At 40.7% G+C, this 20,750-nt stretch overlaps 1 protein-coding gene and 1 pseudogene across 1 annotated transcript in view; both read left to right on the top strand.

The window, feature by feature from the left end:
• LVRN (laeverin) overlaps positions 1-20,191 on the top strand; it is a 67,580-nt gene extending 47,389 nt beyond the window's left edge. The window contains exons 14-20 of the mRNA XM_041763928.1: positions 438-591; positions 2,085-2,179; positions 4,056-4,163; positions 5,104-5,271; positions 5,489-5,626; positions 14,355-14,430; positions 18,833-20,191. Coding sequence (XP_041619862.1) covers positions 438-591; positions 2,085-2,179; positions 4,056-4,163; positions 5,104-5,271; positions 5,489-5,626; positions 14,355-14,430; positions 18,833-18,973 — 880 coding nt within the window. The 3' untranslated portion in view covers positions 18,974-20,191. The remainder of the gene's footprint in view (positions 1-437; positions 592-2,084; positions 2,180-4,055; positions 4,164-5,103; positions 5,272-5,488; positions 5,627-14,354; positions 14,431-18,832) is intronic.
• On the top strand, positions 16,375-16,539 carry LOC121496398 (annotated as a pseudogene).
• Positions 20,192-20,750: the final 559 nt, after the last annotated feature.

The raw sequence follows: 20,750 nt of genomic DNA, 5'->3' as shown, positions 1-20,750 counted from the left end.
TTCATTGCCTTTTCTTGGACTCATTAGCAGCTTTTTATGCATAAGGCCCAGCTCCTGAGCCTCAAAGAATAAGCTCCCCAATGGTAGGCAAGAGTCGTGTCCTATATACTAGTTTGTAATATTCTATTTTGTAGAAGTTACTAGAAATTCTATTTTGTAGAATTTGTAATATTCAATTTTGTAATATTGGATGAGCAGTCCAACATTTGGCCTGGATTTTCCTATAGTCTCCAAAAATCTGGGTGCTTGAAGGTATATCAAACTGTAGTGTCAGCATTGCTTGGCTCCCATCTTATCAAGGAAATGGGACCTCTAGCTTCCTTATTAAACATATCTTATTGAAGTGAGGCATCAAAGCATGGAACAGATATGGAAAGTGTACAAATTATTTAGCAAGTGGAGGTATTTTGAGTCTGTATTTTTTCTGAACCAAACAGAAACAATTATATTGAGATTGAAACAGCACTTGATTTAACCAAGTACCTTGCTGAAGAAGATGAAATCATAGTGTGGTATGCAGTCTTGGTGAACCTGATAACCAAGGATCTTGTTTTTGATGTGAACAGCTATGATATGTACCCATTATTAAAGGTAATTTCCTTCTTTGTTATGTGGTTTTAAAAAGTCCTCTCTTCCTCATTCCATATCTTTCCAGCATCTGTGAAACACATCTTTCCCCAAGTAATAGTCTACTAGCTATATATATATATATATATATATATATATATATATATATATATATTCATTTTCTTAGAAAACGCTGGTTATTCGGTTATTCTTAGAAGAAAATACTTTAGTCATAGACCTGGTCTAGGAGGTGAGTATGAGAAGTTTAGAAAGGTCTTTATTCTTGATGAAGTGACGAAGTGCCCTAAGAACCCAGAAGTGGATGGAAATGGTATACTTTTTCTCTTATAGCAATTACTCTTCTAAAAGATTGGTAGTCAAACAGAAAGACTTTTAACAACCCTATATTCATCATTGAAATACTCTGATCTACAGGACCAATGCTTAACCAGAGAGGGATATTCCAGAAAAAGTCAAAGTTTTGAAGCTGCTTTTGATGCTGGCAAGTGAGAGGGAGAACCTGGAATTCATAGGGCAGTGGCATACCATCATAACTGAAACAACACAAAAGGATAAAACTTCCATTATGAGATCTTAAGCAGCGATCAGAAGAAAGATGGCCCAGGGAAAACCAAAGTAGCAGTTAGGGAGTAACCCTTTGGAGAGTTAGGGACCAGAAACAAACCAGAAAGTGTGCCAGATGATAATTCCAAGTGAGCTTCTGGGGCAGTTTGAGGATGAGATCACAAATACCTTAAGGGTCTAGACTGTCCTCTGATGTCCAGAGTGCTGGCAGAAATGCCCTTGAGCATGGAGATGGTGACCCATAAAATATGGCACTTAACTGTGGATGGAGGTGGCTTATTATAATCTTATAATCTTATAATCTCTGACCCCTGATTCTGGGTAAAAGAAGTAAAAACTCAGATTGTTTTTAAAGAATGTCAAGGAATAACATCTACTTTGTGCTTAGGGGTGTATTGCAAATGGATAACTTTTATAACCTTATTACTCACCAGCTGAGTGCTCAATTGAAGAAAATTTATTTTAGATCCAGGGCTTACAATTGTCCAAAGCATAAATCAGCTGTCCTTATTTTCTTGGAGGTGTAGATATGAAGCATAGAACTGTTAAGGTAGAAAGTTTAATAGTCTTAAAATTTTACATTTCTTTCTCTATTTTGAAGACACCTGAAAATGTGCCAGGTGATGTTGAATAGTAGTAAGTGCTAAGATTTATCAAGTTCCTATGTGCCAGGGAGTACATTCATATACCTAATATTGTTTTGTCCTCACAAAACTGCACTTGTATTCTTGGCAATTCCATTTTATCAATGAAGAAACTAAACGTAGAGAGGCTACAGAATAAACCAGTTGCATGGTTAGTAACAAATAAAGACAACTTCTCGGGAAGTATCTGTCACTCTTCTATTCATGTCGTTTCAGAGAAAGGAAAAGACAATGCAAATTCAGTGTTGTGAGCCAAAACTAACAGTAGGTATCCCTTGTTGTTTATAGAAGTATCTATTAAAGAGACTTATCTCAATATGGAATATGTATTCAACTGTGATTCGTGAAAACATGGCAACATTACAAGATGACTATTTAGCCCTGTAAGTATTTTTTAATTTTTCTATATTGAATATATATATTCAACTTATACTCAATTCAATTTACAATTGAATAAAATGATTCAATGGTTGATAGATGGAGCTCCAGACTTATATTAATAAGATCTTGATACCTATGATTTAATGGGAGATTTTGTATGTTACTTGAGAACAGTAGCCTTAGGATTGGTGAAATTACATGTATCCTAGTAGAAAATACTAGTTTGGGATCTTAATTTACCTGCAAAACACATGCATGTACCCACAGGAATTTATAGCTCTATACTCACAAATCTTAGGCCACTGGTTGAGATTGTAAGTGTGTATACTGAGCAAAACTAGCCTGTACCAATGAATTGAAGGCAGAGGAAGGCCACAAGAGAAAAAAGTCCTTTCTGTATGTTATTGATGACAGCAATTCTACCATTCATTCTACAAATATGATGTGAGAAATTGCCTGAAATATTTTAGTCATTTGTGTGTGAGCATGAGTAAGTATTGCAAATGACGGGGAGCTTCTAGATTTACAGAGGGAATTTGTTATCTACAGTGGTACAGAGATTGTGTTTATAGCTCTAGTCGACATGAAGCTGAAATCAATGAGACCAAGAAGAAACACAAAACACATATATAAAATGTAATTATTGTCTCTCAAGAGTATCCTTCTAGGAGGGGAGACATTTCTGTGCCAGAGCATGTGACTAGAAGGATATAGGGTTGACTAGACCAGTAGACGGAAGACAATGAGGACTAGCTGGGATAGTAAGTGGGCAAATGAGTTGGGTGCATGAACAGAAAGGCAAAATTGTGCTCACTGAGGCAGCACAGGTGTTAGCCAGCCATATCCTTGGCTCTCCTAAATTGGACTGAAATGATCTGCTCTTTATAGCATCCCAAGGCCAGTTGTCTTCAGAGTAACCTTGGGGAGTTAGCAGTACTTACATAGAACTCCATCTTGCTGCATCCAACTTGCGATGAGTAGGGAGAGGGAAGGAGTGTGTAAATGAATACTCAGAACTATCTTTCAGAAGTCCTCCACCCTTGGACATTCTACTTCACTCTATCGGAAGGTCAGGCCTGGCTGGGTTGCAATTGGAGGGTAGAGCAACTGCAATATGGCTTTTGCATTTCCTGGAAACTCATGGCCAGTTTGATTCCTTTACCTCTGAATCCAAGTCTGAGAGAGTAGGGAGCATAGAGAGACATGCCTCACAGCATTGCTTCTCTGGATTTATTATTGTTCTCTGTATTCTTTTGAACTTGTAGTGAATGATAATTGGGTATCCCTGCTCAGCTATCAAAACAAAACAAAACAAAAATCTCTGTTCTTTTTCTGGACATGGACATAATAACCAAGCAGAGTAGAGGAAGAAACAGAAGTTCAAGCAAGGGAAACACGTCATGGAAAGAGAGAAATAAACAGTTCCCTCTCCTTTCCATGTACAGAGAAAGAACTTCCTTTTTAAATGTAGTAGATGAAATACTCTCAAGTCTTTTTTCTTTCTATCCATAAGGCAATTATTGTAAAAGGGAGGAAAAATAAATTGATAACAGATGTGGAGTGTGTGTACTCCCGTGTGTGTTTGAGGGAGATGAGGGATGGCAGGAATTTATTTCCGACTTTCAAAAAATACCAGGCTTAAACGAGTTTATTTGGTGTCTGAGAGCATCTCAGCAAATATTTCCCTGAGCCTTAAATAAGTTTACCATCCACAAAAGCTATTTAAAAAAAAAAAAAAAAAAACCTGATGTTATTGGAAGGATATTTTAAAATACCCATCTTGTCATGAAACACATAGGCTCAGAGGCAGGAAGAAAATAAATGTAGCTAACATAGCAAAAAAAAAAAAAAATGTTTTTCTTTGCACTTTCCTTTAAGAGTAGCCCTGGAAAAACTTTTTGAAACTGCGTGCTGGTTGGGCCTTGAAGACTGTCTTCAGTTGTCAAGAGAGCTCTTCAAAAACTGGGCAAACCATCCAGAGAATGAGTAAGACTCGTATTGGATTGCCCTTATTTCTGTCCTCTTTCAACACCAATAATTTCTCTACCTTTTTGATGTTCTCATTCTGGGATGGATTGTTTTGTTTTCACTTGGGTAGTCTGTCTCTCCTCCTATTTTTTTTTCAAGTAAACTTTTATTCTTTCTCTTTTTCTTCTTTCTTTCTTTCTCTCTTCTTTCTTTTCTTTCTTTCTTTCTTTCTTTCTTTCTTTCTTTCTTTCTTTCTTTCTTTCTGTTTTTGCTTTGTCTACTGTAGGTCTGTGAATGACAATAGATTCAATTTATGTAGTGAGTTGTCACCCGGGATTGCTAATTGCCCCTAACAAGCACTTCTGCATATCTTGAGTCTTATTTTGGTTGTTCTTTGATGGTTCGTTATTGTGATTTATATGTAAGTGTGTCCAACAAGCTCATTCTCTGTGAGTTTGCATTCCCACTGAGAGCTGAGACCAAGACTGTCTTTCTGGTTTTATTGTGTTACCTCTAATGCATCACCTCAGACGGACTCTTAAGAAATGTGATCATAAGACATGAAATGAAGGTTACCTGGCTGGCTTAGTGGATAGAACATCTGACCCGTGACCTCTCAGGGTCATGAGTTTGAGCCCCATGTTGGATGTGGAGATTACTTCAAAAAAATGATATGAGCTCAAGCTGAATTATTAGCATACATTGATTGAAGTATTATAATTTCCTTATTTCTTAAAATTCTTTAGTTTCTAAACTAATCTGATGTTCTTTTCTCGTGACATTAATAATATCACGAAATAGTGACAGTTTCCACAAGTGACTTTCTCCATCCACACTTCTGATCTTTATATCTGAGACCTCAGCATTTTTTTCTGGGTAACATCCTTCTAAAAATATAATGACCTAAATAAACATGTAACTTTACTATGAGAAATATCATTGCATGTTCTACTTACAGAATACCTTCTCCGATTAAAAGTGTGATTTTATGTTATGGCATCGCCTTGGGAAGTGATGAAGAATGGGACTTTTTGTTAAATATGTACGCTAATAAAACAAAGGAAGAAGAAAGGATTCAACTTGCTTATGCAATGAGTTGCAGTAAAAACCCATGGATACTTAACAGGTGATTATGGTCAACCTATTTTCAAAATCCTGGCAGAGGAATACAATTAATAAACCAAAGGGAGAAAAATAGAACATGTGCTGATATAGCAACTAAAATAATATCCGTTTGTGCACTATTGATTTAGCACCACGTGGGATTTTAAGTCTACTTGTTGAAATTCACTTTCTACTGGATGATGTTTGTGTATTTATTTTCTGCAAATGCATTTTTGCAGATACATGGAGTACGCCATTACTGCATCTCCTTTCACTTTTAATGAAACAAATATAATTGAAGTTGTGGCAGCATCTGAAGTTGGCCGGTACATTGCAAAGGACTTTTTAGTCAACAATTGGCAAGCTGTGAGTAAAAGGTAAGAAGGAAATATGAGACCTTTCTTTCAGACAGGTCATTGGTTTGGTGCTAGAAGCTCAACCTTAGTCTCGCTGGGGTCACAAAAGTCCTTTGCATTGACCAGAAAGGTGTTTCTTTTTCTGCATTTAGTCTCATTTGTGGAAGAGAAAGTGAGCCATATCCTCACTTTTGGCTTCCTGTACGAAAATGAATTTGCCTGGGATACTCACCTACCTCAGTTTCTCCAGTAAAGTCTTTTGCCTGAGATACAGAGTAGAGCAAGTCATGTTTTTCTGGTATGAGTGTATACCAGCCATTCATTTATTTTGTGAAGTAGATCACTCTATTTCAAAAGACAGCAGTGTTCATCACTATATCCGCCTGAGTGTTGTTCATGTGTTATTTGTCAGATCCTCTTCACATATCCGAGTTCTATATTCTTGAACCTTTCTTTTTTAAAGATTTTACTTATCATAAATTAAAAAAGCAGGGGGGGGGGGTGGGATCCCTGGGTGGTGCAGCGGTTTGGTGCCTGCCTTTGGCCCAGGGCACGATCCTGGAGACCCGGGATCTTCATGCTCCCGGTGCATGAAGCCTGCTTCTCCCTCTGCCTGTGTCTCTGTCTCTGTCTCTGTCTCTCTCTCTCTCTCTCTCTCTGTGTGTGTGGCTATCATAAATAAATAAATAATAAAAATTTTAAAAAAATTAAAAATATTTTATTTATTCATGAGAGACACACACAGAGAGAGTTACACACAGGCAAATTATAACACATTGCTTTTTTAAAAAAATATTTTTATGTATTCATGAGAGACACATAGAGAGAGGCAGAGACACAGGCAGAGGGAGAAGCAGACTCCCTCTGGGGAGCCTGATGAAGGACTCGATCCCAGGACCACAGGATCATGCCCTGGGTCGCAAGAAGACGCTCAACCAACTGAGCTACCCAGGTGCACACATAACACATTTCTTAAAGGAGCTACTCTCTCAACATTTTAATTCCAGAACTGCTCCTAGATTGCTCGGTAGGAAGCGCAGGAAGAGAACAGTCCAGGACGGTTGCTGAACTGAATGGCCCTGGGCATTAGGACCACAGCAGCAGGAGGACAGGTGGCCTCCTCAGCCAGGCAGAGCCAGGCACTCAGACCTAGAAGGGGCTTCTGTTACAAACTCCAGGGAGACAGAACAGAAACAAAGAGACAACTCTGTGAGGCTGGAATCTCTAAAATTTCGGGGAACAAGGGGATCAATGTAAATAATTCTCATTCCTATCCTAACTCCCAAATTCCTAGGAGGACCGAGGGAGGAAGGTATTATATTTAATGACTTAAGCAAAAATGGAAGACACCATTTACTCCCAGGGTCTGAGGAATCTGAGGAAACTTAAGCAATTCATAAGGCCACCGGAAGCAACGAATTTAGAATGATAGATAATTTAACACTGGACATAAGGTGAATTTTCTCAATACGTGACTAGGCTAAGTGTGTTCCACTGATGAACCAGAAACACAGTACTGTACAGACGAGCTTTTATCTACATATTGTAAATTTATTATTTAAAAGCACAATTTTTTGGTGATATAAAAGAGTTTAGTAAATGTTAACAAAAGAAAAACATTCTAAGATTTTGTTCCCAGAAAGAGCCATATTCAGGGGCACCTAGGTGGCTCAGTTGGTTAAGCATCTGCCTTCAGCTGAGGTCATGATCCCAAGGTCCTGGGATCGGGCTCCGTATCAGGCTCCCTACTTAGTGAGGAGCCTGCTTCTCCCTCTGCCTCACCTTCTGCCATTCTACCTGCTTGTGCTCTTCTCTCTGTCAAATAAATAAATAAAATCTAAAATAAAAAAGAGAGAGAGAGAGAGAGAGCCATATTTGTTTTGTTTTGTTTTTGAGACTGGGGTGAGGGTGTTGGTGCATAGAGAGAGAAGGAGAGGGAGAAAGAATCTTAAGCAGGCTCCATGTTCAGTGCAGAACCCAATGGAGCTCCATCTCATGACCCTGAAACCATGACCTGAAGCCAAGAGCAGGATGCTTAATGGACTGAGCCACCCAGGCACCCCACATATTCACATTCTTTAACATTTATATTCTAAATGTACTTGCTGTTCCAAAAGGATAACTTATTTACAAAAGGTATCTTCCAACTTTACAAGTGGTGGGACCTCATAGCAGATACTGTGTATCTATCTGCTAACTCTAGCATTTGTGAGTACTTGTAGGACATATTATTCTAGGCTTTCAGGAATATATGATTAAGTAATGCTCTGGAAAGACCAGCCATCAAGGACATGCTGATTTTTTCATGTGAATGTATATTTTACCCAACAGGGGGCTCTCAAGCAAACAGATTTAATCCTAAAAGGTGAGAAATATGAGGGACACCTGGGTGGCTCAGTGGTTGAGCATCCGTCTGCCTTTGGCTCAGGGCATGATCCCAGGTCTGGGGATGGAGTTCTGCATCGGCCTTCCTACAAGGAGCCCGATTCTCCCTCTGCCTGTGGCTCTGCCTCTCTCTATGTGTCTCTCATGAATACATAAAAATATTTTTTAAAAAAAGAAATGTGTTATAATTTGCCTGAGGGCCAACTTGTAATTACTACAAGCTGTGATATCCTCTAGTCCTTCCTTTGCACCTTTGGGCTCTGAGGAAGACAGAGGTTCACGGTTCTGAGTCAGGCTGAGTATCTAGTGGTGCCTGGCACCTAGAATGTCCTAATTCTAGAATGTACTTATTGCCATCATGGCTCAAAGTGACGTGGTGCCTCTCCCCTAGGCAAGGTGAATCCAGGCAGAACAGTAGAAGTCACTTAGAGTGTCTCAGTAACCTAAAGACTCTCAAGCCCACCTACCCCTTTTAAAATCAGAATCTGCCAAAATAAGTCAGAAAATCTGCACCTTTTGCTAACTCCCCAGGTAAGCCTGATACGGTTTAACATGAAAGCAGTTGACACCTGATTTGAAAAGTATCTAAGGCCGCATTGCTCAATACGATAACTTGTGGATATTGCAATTTAAATTGGAATTGATTAAAATTAAATAGAATTTAGAATTCAGCTCCGCTGTTGCACTAGTCCTGTTCTAAGAGCATGATGTGGCCACGCTGGACAGCTCAGGTGTAGAACATGGTCATCACTGTGGAGAGTTCAGCTGGCCAGCGCTGCTCCCACAGGTGGACCAACCCCTTTGACCACACACAGCACCCGGGCCGACCAAGCCCCCAAAATGGCTTTGGGCAGCTCATGGGAAAGACTGCTCCCAAGTTAAGTGATTTTTAGTGTGCTCTAACTTTTATTCCTCAGAAAAACCTTTCTTTTTCTGTGTTTAGAGAACAGGAACATGTTGGCAACAGTGTCTGGAAGGTCCATTGTATAATAGTTTATTTAAACCTGATTTTAGCCAAAGGGCGGAGAAGTGATGTGCAGTGATTTATTTCAATGATGTATGTAACTGTATTAAATGGATTAAATTCTCCATTTTTTTTGACTCGAAATGGGTCTTTTAAACCTCAAGAAGCTCCTAGAATTATAGATGTATGAATTTTTTAAAAGATTTTATTTATTCATGAGAGACACAGAGAGGCAGAGACCTAGGCAGAGGAAGGAGAAGCAGGCTCCCCATGGGGAGCCCAATGTGGGGCTCAATCCCAGGACTCCAGGATCATGCCTTGAGCCAAAGGCAGATACTCAACCACTGAGCCACCCAGGTATCCCGATGTATGAACTTTTAATCATGGCTTGAATATTTTAATCCCTCATCAACAAGATGCTGTGCTCATAAAATAGATGCCTATTTATAGCAAATTCGTCTCAGTTCACTCCTCTCATACATTCTACAAAAAGTCTTTCAGACTCAAATAGGTTTGCTTTCTACATCTAATACATTTATTTTCATTTACTTTCTGTTCATTTATTTAATAGCAATTGTATTATTGATCAGTCTTGCTGAAGTTTGCAAATGATTGTTTGAATGAACAGTGATAATACATATGGATTGTTAGAAGGAAATAAAAGTTCAGGTTAATAATTAAAATGTTATATATACTAAAGATGGCACAAGAATGTTTACCTAATTTGTTGTACATCAGAACATTTGAATCATCACTTATGTAAACAGTTATATTTGACATGAAAGCTAGCATGTTACCAGTCTTCATATAATAAAGACAAGGGCAGCCCAGGTGGCTCAGAGGTTTAGCGCCACCTTCAGCCCAGGGCCTGATCCTGGAGACCTGGGATCGAGTCCCACATCGGGCTCCCTGCATGGAGCCTGCTTCTCCCTCTGCCTGTGTCTCTGCCTCTCTCTCTCTCTCTCTCTCTCTCTCTCTCTCTGTCTCTCATGAATAAATAAATAAAATATTTTTTACAATCGGAGAAGGACAAACAGTGTATGTTCTCATTCATTTGGGGAATATAAATAATAGTGAAAGGGAATATAAAGGAAGGGAAAAGTAATGTGTGGGAAATATCAGGAAGGGAGACAGAACATAAAGACTCCTAACTCTGGGAAACGAACTAGGGGTGGTTGAAGGGGAGGAGGGCGGGGAGTGGGGGGGAATGGGTGACGGGCACTGAGGGGGACACTTGACGGGATGAGCACTGGGTGTTTTTCTGTATGTTGGTAAATTGAACACCAATAAAAATTAATTTATAAAAAAAATAAAAATAAAAAATAAAATATTTTTTAAAGAAAGACAAAATGAAAGTATGAATACACGAATGCCTCTGACAAATTAACTTTTATGTTAATTACTTGAAAAGGACTTTTCTGAACTTCCTGAAATGTGACTGATTACTAGCCAGTTAGTTATGAATTCAGTGTTTTTCCAGTATGTTCCACTGAGCATTATTCATGGAACATGCTGAGAAGCCTTCTATGAACAAGAAAGACAGCAACCCCATCAGTTGGGAACTGTGTTAACCTTCACTTTTTGCAAACTCATAATATATGCTAGCCTCAAAGAGACCCCAAGGAGCCCTGCAGAAGAAAATCTAGAGTTTTCCGTGCCCCTTTTCCTATATCTTATAGCCATAATCCTGCTACTTACCGTATATGTAATGTAAACAGGGTGTCACTTTGCCAGGAGATCACTTGTTCTGGGAGAGAAACATATGAAAAACTGAATTCTCCAACACTCTCATCTGGAATGTTACTAGAACAACTGTTTATTATTGGCCTCTTAGTTAACATTTTGGCTTTGGTTTGTTTTTGTATATAATGAAATGTATTATATTTGATCAATTCCAAGGTTCTTTCTTATAATAAAATGTTCTAGTTTTCCCGGGCCAAGGTCTGGTTAGTTTAAGCTCTTGTCAGGGATATAAGGTGATGAGGACGTGGGATCTGATAAATGCTGTTGGGAAGAGCTGGAGAAGGTTTGAGGAGTCAAAGAGGAGAATGGGATTTGAGTGGGATCTGAACAAGCAGTTGAAAAAAATTATCTTTCGCATGGAGGAGAGGACACCAAGAAATGCCTGGGGGCAGGACCCAGCATCTGCCTTGGGGGGACTGGTCACAGGACATGGCTGGAACTCAGGGCTCTGGACTGGACAAGAGAGGGCTGGTCAAGTGTTAAGGTGAGGGCGCTGCCCACAGCAGATCAGGAACATCTGCTCCCCTCACCCAGGCCCCCAATTCTTCCAAGGAAGTCTAATCTGAAGCTATATTTGAGAATATTTGTATTTAAAACAACTTTGGTTTGGTTCTGCCCCTAACTCTCATGTTCAGAGTACTGTGCTGGTTGCTGTGGGGGTTAATCATTGGGCCAAAGATGGTCTTTTGAGCCCTGATCTCAGTGAGTGAACCTCCAGTGACCAATAAAGACATCTTGCAGGTTAGAGAAAATGCATCTGGACATGCATCTGTGGCTAGGTCTCATGGAAGAATGTGTGGGTGGAGATGAAGAATAGAATTTGTATGAGTTGTTACTGTATGTAGGCAGGAGAAACAGTGTTTGTGCCCTATCATTCTCATTAAGTGTTTTTGGCTTCTTTAAAAGTAATGTAGGCCTCACAGCCTCCAGGAAAACCCTAGTTTTATTAGAATATAGAATATAAGGGTATGATCAGGTTCAAATTCAACTGACCCAAAAGGAATTTTACTGCCTTTTTCACCAAACACTTGATTTCTTCTTCAAATGCTGTTACAGGGATCCCTGGGTGGCTCAGCGGTTTAGCGCCTGTCTTTGGCCCAGGGCGCGATCCCGGAGACCCAGGATCGAATCCCACATCGGGCTCCCGGTGCATGGAGCCTGCTTCTCCCTCTTCCTGTGTCTCTGCCTCTCTCTCTCTCTCTCTCTCTCTCTCTCTCTCTCTCTCTCTGTGTGACTATCATAAATAAATAAATAAAAATAAAAAAAAAAAAACAAATGCTGTTACATTGGCTAAAGTCCTTAGTATAAAAGCTTACACCATTCCCACTTCCATTCTCTTGTGTTTCATGATGGGGAACACAGAGCCGAATGGAGAAATAGGTGCATAAGCAAATGGAGAGAAGTCAGGTGTTATGGAGAGGTGCACCCAAGCTCTGAACAGCCCCAGCCCACCACCTGTCACTGGATCTGCCTGGATACTTTGGTGTTCCCATGCCTGCCTGCTGGCCATGTTTGCCACAGGAAATCAAATGTGGCAGGGGAAGGAATAGGAAGGGAGGAGAAATTCGAGAAAGGAGAGAGACAGAAGGTGAGCCAGATGAGAGTAGCCCAAATTCCTGTCCCCACACTAGCATGGAATGTTACCAATTTTTTAAAACAGTAACTCTACTGATGCAGGTTGGCTCTGGTCTTTGTATTAATTAGCCTGTATCTGACCACTGGCAGGATAAACTGTTTGGAATGTATCTATTTTTGTTCAGTAATATTTCGGTGATTGCTGTCTCAACCAGAGGGGCAGATCTTCTCTGTCTCAAAAATACCTCCTCAAGAGGAGGTGCTTGGGTGGCTTAGTTGGTTAAGAGTCTGACTCTTGATTTTGGCTGAGATCATGATCTTACGGTCCTGGGATCGAGCCTCACATGGGGCTCTGTGTTCAGCTTAGAGCTGCTTGGGATTCTCTCTCTCCCTCTGCCTATCCCCTCACCCCCTACACATGCGCTCATGCTCTCTCTCTCTTATTAATAAATATGTCCTAAAAAAAAAACCCTCCTCTTGAAACTTGAGAGAACAGGAAGGGACAGTGTGCCAGCAACTCTGGTAGGTGTTTCAACACACAGCATCTCCTTTCCTCTCCAGAACAATGCTTCTCACTGTATGTTAGCTTGTCTTTCCAAGTTACGAGTTGTCCAAGGTCACTTCAAACCCAGATCTGCCTTTCAGGGTAGTGTTCCTCTTCTGCCTGGTAGAAAATCACACATTTGGGCCTTAGGTATTTTCTACTTTTTTTTTCCTTTCAAATTTTGCCAGATTTCTTGAGTTGTTTCACACTTTTAATACCTGGCCAATAAAAATGGGGAGCTAAGGAGTAGCTCTTTCCCTACAGAAAGGAGTCCTCTTGGGGATCCCTGGGTGGTGCAGCAGTTTGGCGCCTGCCTTTGGCCCAGGGCGCGATCCTGGAGACCAGGGATCGAATCCCACGTCGGGCTCCCGGTGCACAGAGCCGGCTTCTTCCTCTGCCTATGTCTCTGCCTCTCTCTCTCTCTCTCTCTCTCTCTCTCTTTGTGTGTGTGACCATCATAAATCAATAAAAAAAAATTAAAAAAAAAAAAAAGAAAGGAGTCCTCTTTCCCTATAGAAACAAGTGTGTTTATATGGAGACTCTCTCTTGTCCTTTGCTCAACTAGAAACAGCTCACATTAGAGCTCAGAACTTAAAAGAGAATAAAAGCACTGTTTTCTCTCACCTTTGTTTGGATTATGCCAGCATTGACTCTTGTGATTTTTTAATTTCAAGGACATTTTGCAAATAAGTCAATTGTGTGTAAAAAAAAAATAGTGTGTATTAACTATCAATAATCAATAGAACAGAGTGGCAGTGCAATCCTTTCTTGTTCTGTCCAGAACATTAATGCTGTTTTAATTTTCTTTCTTCTTTAATGCATCCAAAAGTCTTTATTTACCTTTTTAACCACAGCAACGCTTTGGGCAGGTATGTATCTGGTGTTTTTCCATAACAGTGTTTCATGGTTTTTTTCTGGATGATCCTTGTTGGATATTAAGGACGCTAAGCTGGAGGGGACGTTTCAGTCCCTATGCCTCTTTGAGGGAGGAGAAGTAGAGCTAGAACACTTAGCACTTCAGTGATCACCAACATTTTGAGAATATTCAAAGACATGGATCCTCTCTCCAAAAAGCATATACAAATACAAAATTTAAGCTTTCAGAGTAGGTTAGCCAGAGTTTCTGAAACTGATCCCATAATAATTAGTTTTTTAAGGGGCATAATTTGCATATGTACTTAACCAATATAAGTGGTCTTAGTTTGAGGTACATGACATCTATTTTAACCACCTCATTTGAAAAGATAAAAACAGTTGTTTTTAAGAAGAGCTTTTTGTATTTAAATAAAGCTTTCAGAACTATGTGTACACAAATTGATATTAAACTGTATAAATATTTCCTTATGACTGATAAAATTTTCTAGATAATAGATTTCCTGTTAAATTGTGAAGCTAAACTAGTTCGTACATGATTCTGCTTACATTTGTGAGATAGCAGTCAATGGGGGCTGTGCACTTAGCATTTACCTGCTATATAAAGTATAGCTTTATCTTGCAAAACGTTTTCTGCTCCTGATTAGCATCTTGTTGCTTTGCAGGTATGGAACACAGTCACTGGTTACTCTAATGTATATAATAGGGAGAACCATAAGTACAGATTTACAGATCACAGAGGTAAGTACTGAGGACATTGTGAATTATAATGATAATTTAGAAGCCATTTTTAATGTAATTTGGAGTTGCTGAAATTAAAAACAACAGGCTTATTTGAATTATTATATTCTGTGCTCCTGTTGGTGTTATTTTCACTGTGAGCAGGAAATGGTTTTTCATTCTATTCCCAGCCCTCATCTTGCTGCCAGTCCTTGCCCTGCTGTCAAAGCTTCAGTAACTCATCTGAATTTTTAGAAGACATTTTAAATCTTTTCATTATAACCTGGCCCCTGTCTGCTTCTCTGGCTTCATCTTTTGCCTGCCTCACCACTGAGTGCAGGAGGACATGAGAGACACTCCCAAATACTTTTCCTCTTATAGATTTTCCTAAATTGTCGTGTTGTTTCACGTTTTCCAGGTTTTGGAAACACTCTGCCTTCTGATTTGGGTGACTTCACCATGCCTGTCCTTGGCTGTCCAAGTTATCCTTAAGACCCTGCTTCCAACCACCTATTCTAGGAATCTTTCAATTAACTGATTTACACCCTCTCCTCCTGCATGCTCCCTGATCTCCTGTGAATACCCATATAATGGGTGTGTAATGTGTCTACTGCCTGAGGCTATCCTGAGCAACCTGAGGAGGGAAACCATGTTTTAGTCATACCTATATTCTAGAAACTAACAAGGGGCTTGCTATTTCTTTTACTTTTTTTAAGATTTTATTTTTAAAGTCATTTCTACACCCAGTGTGGGGCTCCAAATCACAAACTGTGAGATTGAGAGTCGCGCAGCCAACTGGGCCAGCCAGGCACCCCCAGAGCTTGCCATTTCTAGGCTCTGCTTTCTCCTGGGCTGAATTTCTTCTTAGGCTGGCTTTTTCCATGGGAGGTAAACGTGGCTCCAGGCTTATGTCATCCTCAGTGCCCTCAGTTGCAGAAGGAAGAGTCCTTGCTCACCCAAGTTCAAGTCCCAGCCCTGTGGAATGACTCTGGTTGTGGTCCTACTTGGGTCACTTGTATCACTGTGGTGGGAGTGGATCATATGCCCACTCTGGAGCCAGCCCCACCCAAACCACAGGCCCTGGGATAGGGGAGGAGTAGTTTTGGAAAGAAAAAGGGGATCCTATAACCAGAAAGCAAGCTAAAGGGCCAAAAAAAAAAAAAATCTATTAAACACAACCTCTCTACACTTAGTAGCATAGATAAAATGAGACAGATTTACACCAACAAACACTGGCAAACACTTGAGCAACCAGAACTCTCTTTTTCTGCTGCTGGGTGAGAAGGTACATGGTACATGGTACAACTACTCTGGAAAATAGACGGTGTTTTAAAATGTTATTTAGACACTATGACCTAACCATTCTATTTTTAGGTTTTTACTCAAGAGGAATTAAAACTATATCCATGCAAAGACTTGTACATGAAGGTTCACAGCAGCTTTATTCACATTAGCCAAAATCTGGAAACCATCCAAACATCCATCAATAAGTGAATAGATAAGGAAAATGTTATAATATATGCACACCAGGGAATACTATCCCACAATTTAAAAAAAAGAATTTGTGTAATAACATGGATATATCTCAAGATGATTATGCTGAGATAAAAAAAAAAAAACCAGATACATTCTAGGAAATGCCAGATATCATCTCTAGTGACAAAAGGCAGCTTGGTGATTGCCTGGGATAGAGGAAGAGCTGGATTGCGAAGGAATCTGTGGGTGGTAGAAGTGTACTTTACTGTATCTTGACCGTGGCTATGTGTTTCACGGGTGTATACAGTGATCACAATTCACTCTCACTTGTACACTTCAAGAGAATTCAGTTTTTTGTCCATCAATTTCATCTCAGTTGATTTCAGTAAATGTTTTTGAAAAAAATGCATGAGTGCAAATTAAACATGTGGCCCAGAACTATATTAATACAAACCAGAAAGGGCCTGTGTAAATAAGACAGGAAAATCAATTGCTTCTTGGCCTTTTGGCTGAGATCAGGTGTGGTATCTGTTCTTAACAGCTTAATATCTAATACATTCTCCATCCAATAATATATTACATGGCTTTTTGGAGCAGGGAGATGGAATGGGAGCTTGCTCCATCCACTTCACAAATCAACCTGGTTTAAAAAAAAAAGAAAAGGAAAGGAAAATCAACTCCTCTGCCCCAGCAAATAAAACAAAAAACATGTAGGTCACAGAGTCCTGAAGTTTGATCCTGAGCCAAAATAAAAAAGAGAGAAGCAGTCAGCTATGCAGTTATTATTATGAGAGAGAAAGAATCAGTAATTCCTAAAGGAATTATCTCTGTGTGGGTTTTGGCCTGCTTGAGATTGAGCTGCAGGGACCTGATTTATCAGGGATTCCATGGACAGGAGAGTGAAGGGCATACCCAAACATGCCCAAAGGAAGGAAAGCTCCAGAACAGAGGCTGAGTTTGTGTTGGCATCTTCTGAAGAGCATCAGGTCATCTCTGTGTTTACAGAACCTGGTGAGGTGTTTTTGTTGTTTAATGAATGAACGAGGTGCATAAAAATTTAGCAGTCCCCAAAGTTCCAAAAAATTCTATAATCACTGATAGTTTCTTTTTTTTAAATAATGTAAAAATATGTTTAGCAGTGGTGGCATTTTTGCCATTTTGAAAACAAGTAAATTAGCTACTATGAATATCCTTGTCAAAAACTTTTTAATCACCAAGAATCCTGCCATGATCTATATGTTCACGTGATCATATCGAAAATAATTATTAAAAAGAAAATGAAAAAGTTACGTTAGTCCTTTCTGCCTCTAGAGCAGCACGGAGATTATACACTCTCTGCAGCTCTTGCTTGGGTCTGCGTACTCCCCGGGCTGGAGCCTGGTCTCACACTCTCCAGCACACACAAAGCCCCACCGACCATCCCACAAACCCCAAATCCCCTCCCACACACCTGCACTGTAGAGGGCTGTGGGTGAGAGGCTCCCACTGCAGGCAGATGTGGGCAGGTGTGGGAGAGGGCTGGAGACTGGTTCCTGGTTCCTTAGCCTACTCTGTCCTGGAAACTTACTTTTCTTTTACATGGTAATTAGGTTAGATGGCCCTATTACTTCTCAATTTCAAGTACATTAGGGTTTAAGTGACATTTTGTGAGCTGGTATAGGTACACTGTCATCTCATGTTCTAAATTCTAATCCAGGAAAATTGTGGTTTCCTCAAAAAGTTAAAAATAAAACTACCTTATGGTCCAGCCATTGCACTACTAGACATTTACCCAAAGGATTAAAAAAATACAGATCTGAAGGGTACATGCACCCCAATGTTTGTAACAGCATTATTAACAATAGCCAAACTGTGGGAAGAGCCCAAATGTCCACTGACTGATGAATGGATAAAAGAGGTGGTGTGTGTGTGTGTGTGTGTGTGTGTGTGTGTGTGTGGTGGAATATTACTCAGCCATCAAAAAGAATGAAATCTTGCCATTTGCCACCACATGAATGGAGCCAGAGTGTATTATGCTAAGTGAAGTAAGTTAGAGAACAACACATATGGTATGATTTCACTCATGTGGACTTTAAGAAAGAAAATAGATGAACATATGGTAAGGGAAAAAAAAGAGAGGAAAGTAAATCGTGAGAGACTCTTAACAATAGAGAACAAACTGAGGGTTGATGGCGGGAGGTGTGTGGGGGATGGGCTAGATGGGGGATGGGCATTAAGGAAGGCTCCTGTTACGATGAACACCAGGTGTTAAATCTACAAGATGAATCACTAAATTCTACTCCTGAAACCAATATTACAGTATATGTTAACTAGAATTTAAATAAAAAGTTGAAAGAAAAAAATAAGTTCTAATCCAATGACATAGAAATAGATTTTTTAGATTATGACTTATTAGTTCATTGGGGTCTGGCTTATACATAATATTGTGCCAGATGTTCCCATAACTAAATGCTTGAGGTGAATCAGTGAAGGAATCTAGCCGGTGGGCGAACCCACTATCTAAATGTTCTTAAATAAAGGATCACACTTGTAAAAGCACAGATGTTATGTGCCACTTTTGAGCTTTGGCAGTTGCAAAGCTTCTTGCCAGATAAGAGACAGTCTCACTGCGTCTCTGTCCACAAATCTTGCGTAATATCCAACAGGCATTCCCTAGGCCGTTACCGGGCACCTACTCTGTGCCTGGGGGGCAGAGCAGGGAATAAAACAGGTGCGGTTCCCACTCCCTGTGGCTTCCGGTCTGCGTCTGATTCTTCAGGTTGGTGTGGTCGCAGCACTTGTTCTCAGCCACGGTCTCCTCGGGGCACACAGCCCGGGAGGGCGCCTTCCTCCCGCTCGGGCTGCCGGGCCCCGGGCAGAAGCCTGTTGCTACTCAGCCTGACCTTGCCTTACTTTGCCTCAGTGAGACGTGAGCGTGCACTGACCCACCGTCCCTTGGTGCTTTCAGCTGCAGCAGTTTTTCAGCAACATGTTGGAGGAGCACCAGAGGCTCACAGTCCATGCCAAATTACAGACAATAAAGAACAAAAATCTGGAGAACAAAATGCGAAATGCCAGGATGACGGCATGGCTTCGGAAAAACACATAACCCAGTGGCCACTTCCGGCGCCCCCCTGCCTGCTCTAATGGGTTTTGCTCACACTTTTGTCTCTCAATACTTAGTGAGTCTGGAAAACCGCATGTTTTGTTATTTGTGTGTCAATCGCTTTTGCTCCGGGGAATATTTCCTGTTCTTCCCCTGCTGTCACATTTGGCCCTGAGACTCTGCAGCCGCCCAGGATTTACCAACCCTGCTGTATTTCTGGGGGAAATTTCACTTCTTGTTGGGCTAGGAAACCAGAGTTGACTTGAAGTGCCTCATAAAAACAAATTCACCTTAGAAAGTCTTGCTTATTCTGTTGTGAAAGGCAGTGGAATATTAAATCATTGGTTAACTGAGCACAGTCTATGCTGAGGGAAATGCAGATTTGCAACACCCTGGGGTTTATGTAGGGCAATATTTGAAAGCATAATGAGCAAACAACAAACAACACCACAGTGTAAAGAAACAGAAGCCAGAAAAACTACGCACTAGAACATAGAAAAGCCAGGGAAACCCACTTTTACAAAGAAGGAACAGATGATTTTATGAGCCCTGTGAAGTGCCTGCAGGGCCAGAAATGCGTCGTCTGCCCATGTCTCTCTCCTCGCAGTGCCTGTCACACTGCGCCCTGCTTTCCAGGCTCCTGAACCTGAGGGTGTCACACAAAGAGCCAGAATGGCAGGATCCACAGAGCGCCCTTCGGATGGGATGACAGGCGGGCTCTGCCCAGAAGCTCAGGCTGCGTCCCCAACTGTGGCCCAGGCACTCATTCGGGCGCAAGTTGATGCCCCAAAATAATGATGTCAAGAGACAGCAGCAATTAGGCACTGATCTTCAGTGCAAAAGGAAGTAGTCAAATAAAGAGAACTAAAAGGCTCACCAAAGCAGAATCTTTACAGCTTTGCACTCAGGGGACCAGCGGGAAATGTGGTTTCAATTGACCAAATGGAACTGGCTTGTAGGTGGGACAACTCCAGACACGGTCCCCAGTTTACAGTTCGTGGAATTGACTTCGTTCTGTTATACCGGATTAAATCAGGATGGCTAAGGCCAATCACCCTACTCTCAACTTTGTGTGTGTTTGATTTAATTCTGTGTTTTGCTTTGGCTTTTGTTTTTGTAGAGGAAGCGGTAAAGCTTCAGATCTTCGATCTACCTCAGAGTGATGTAAAGATTTAAGAGCTGTGTTAGCTAAAAGGCTTTAAATACATTGCATAAACTCAAGGCAATGTGATCTAAAGTGTTTCCCTCTCTCTCGTGTCAGTTGATGCAGCCACAAATGAAAACGCAAGATGAGAGTTTGCTTTTGTAATCACTTCAGGAGAAGCTGCTCTCTGAATGAGCAGGAGGCCACTGAGTTGTGGCCCTGAAAACCAACCAAAGCCCCACCTCCTCTGACTCAACCATGGGTCATAGGTCAGAGAGCATTTTCTTTTGATTTAGAAATGTAAAAACCTAAACAATAAAAATATCACCATGTGTATTGTTATGTGTGAGGTATGTTCTGGTGCTTTCTAGAACATTCGTTCTGTTTCCTATATGTCCTTCAATTGCAGTCTCAAGTTACCATAACCATGCCACGCATCTTTTCTCTTGCTTTGCTCTTTCTCCTCCTCCACTCCCTTCTTGTCTCCCTTGGGCTCTCTTCTCCCTTTCCATGGGGTAACCTCTGCCTGCCTTCTGCCTGAAGTCTTGTCACCCTGCTGTGCTGTCAGTCCAAGTGCACTCGGAGGCTCTGACACTGGTCACTGGGTGTGGGTGATGCCACTACTGCCTGAGCCCA

The sequence above is a fragment of the Vulpes lagopus genome, chromosome 7 (genome assembly GCF_018345385.1).
Source record: "Vulpes lagopus strain Blue_001 chromosome 7, ASM1834538v1, whole genome shotgun sequence".
In the NCBI taxonomy this organism is placed as follows: domain Eukaryota; kingdom Metazoa; phylum Chordata; class Mammalia; order Carnivora; family Canidae; genus Vulpes; species Vulpes lagopus.
This window is presented reverse-complemented; position numbering and strand designations above follow the sequence as displayed.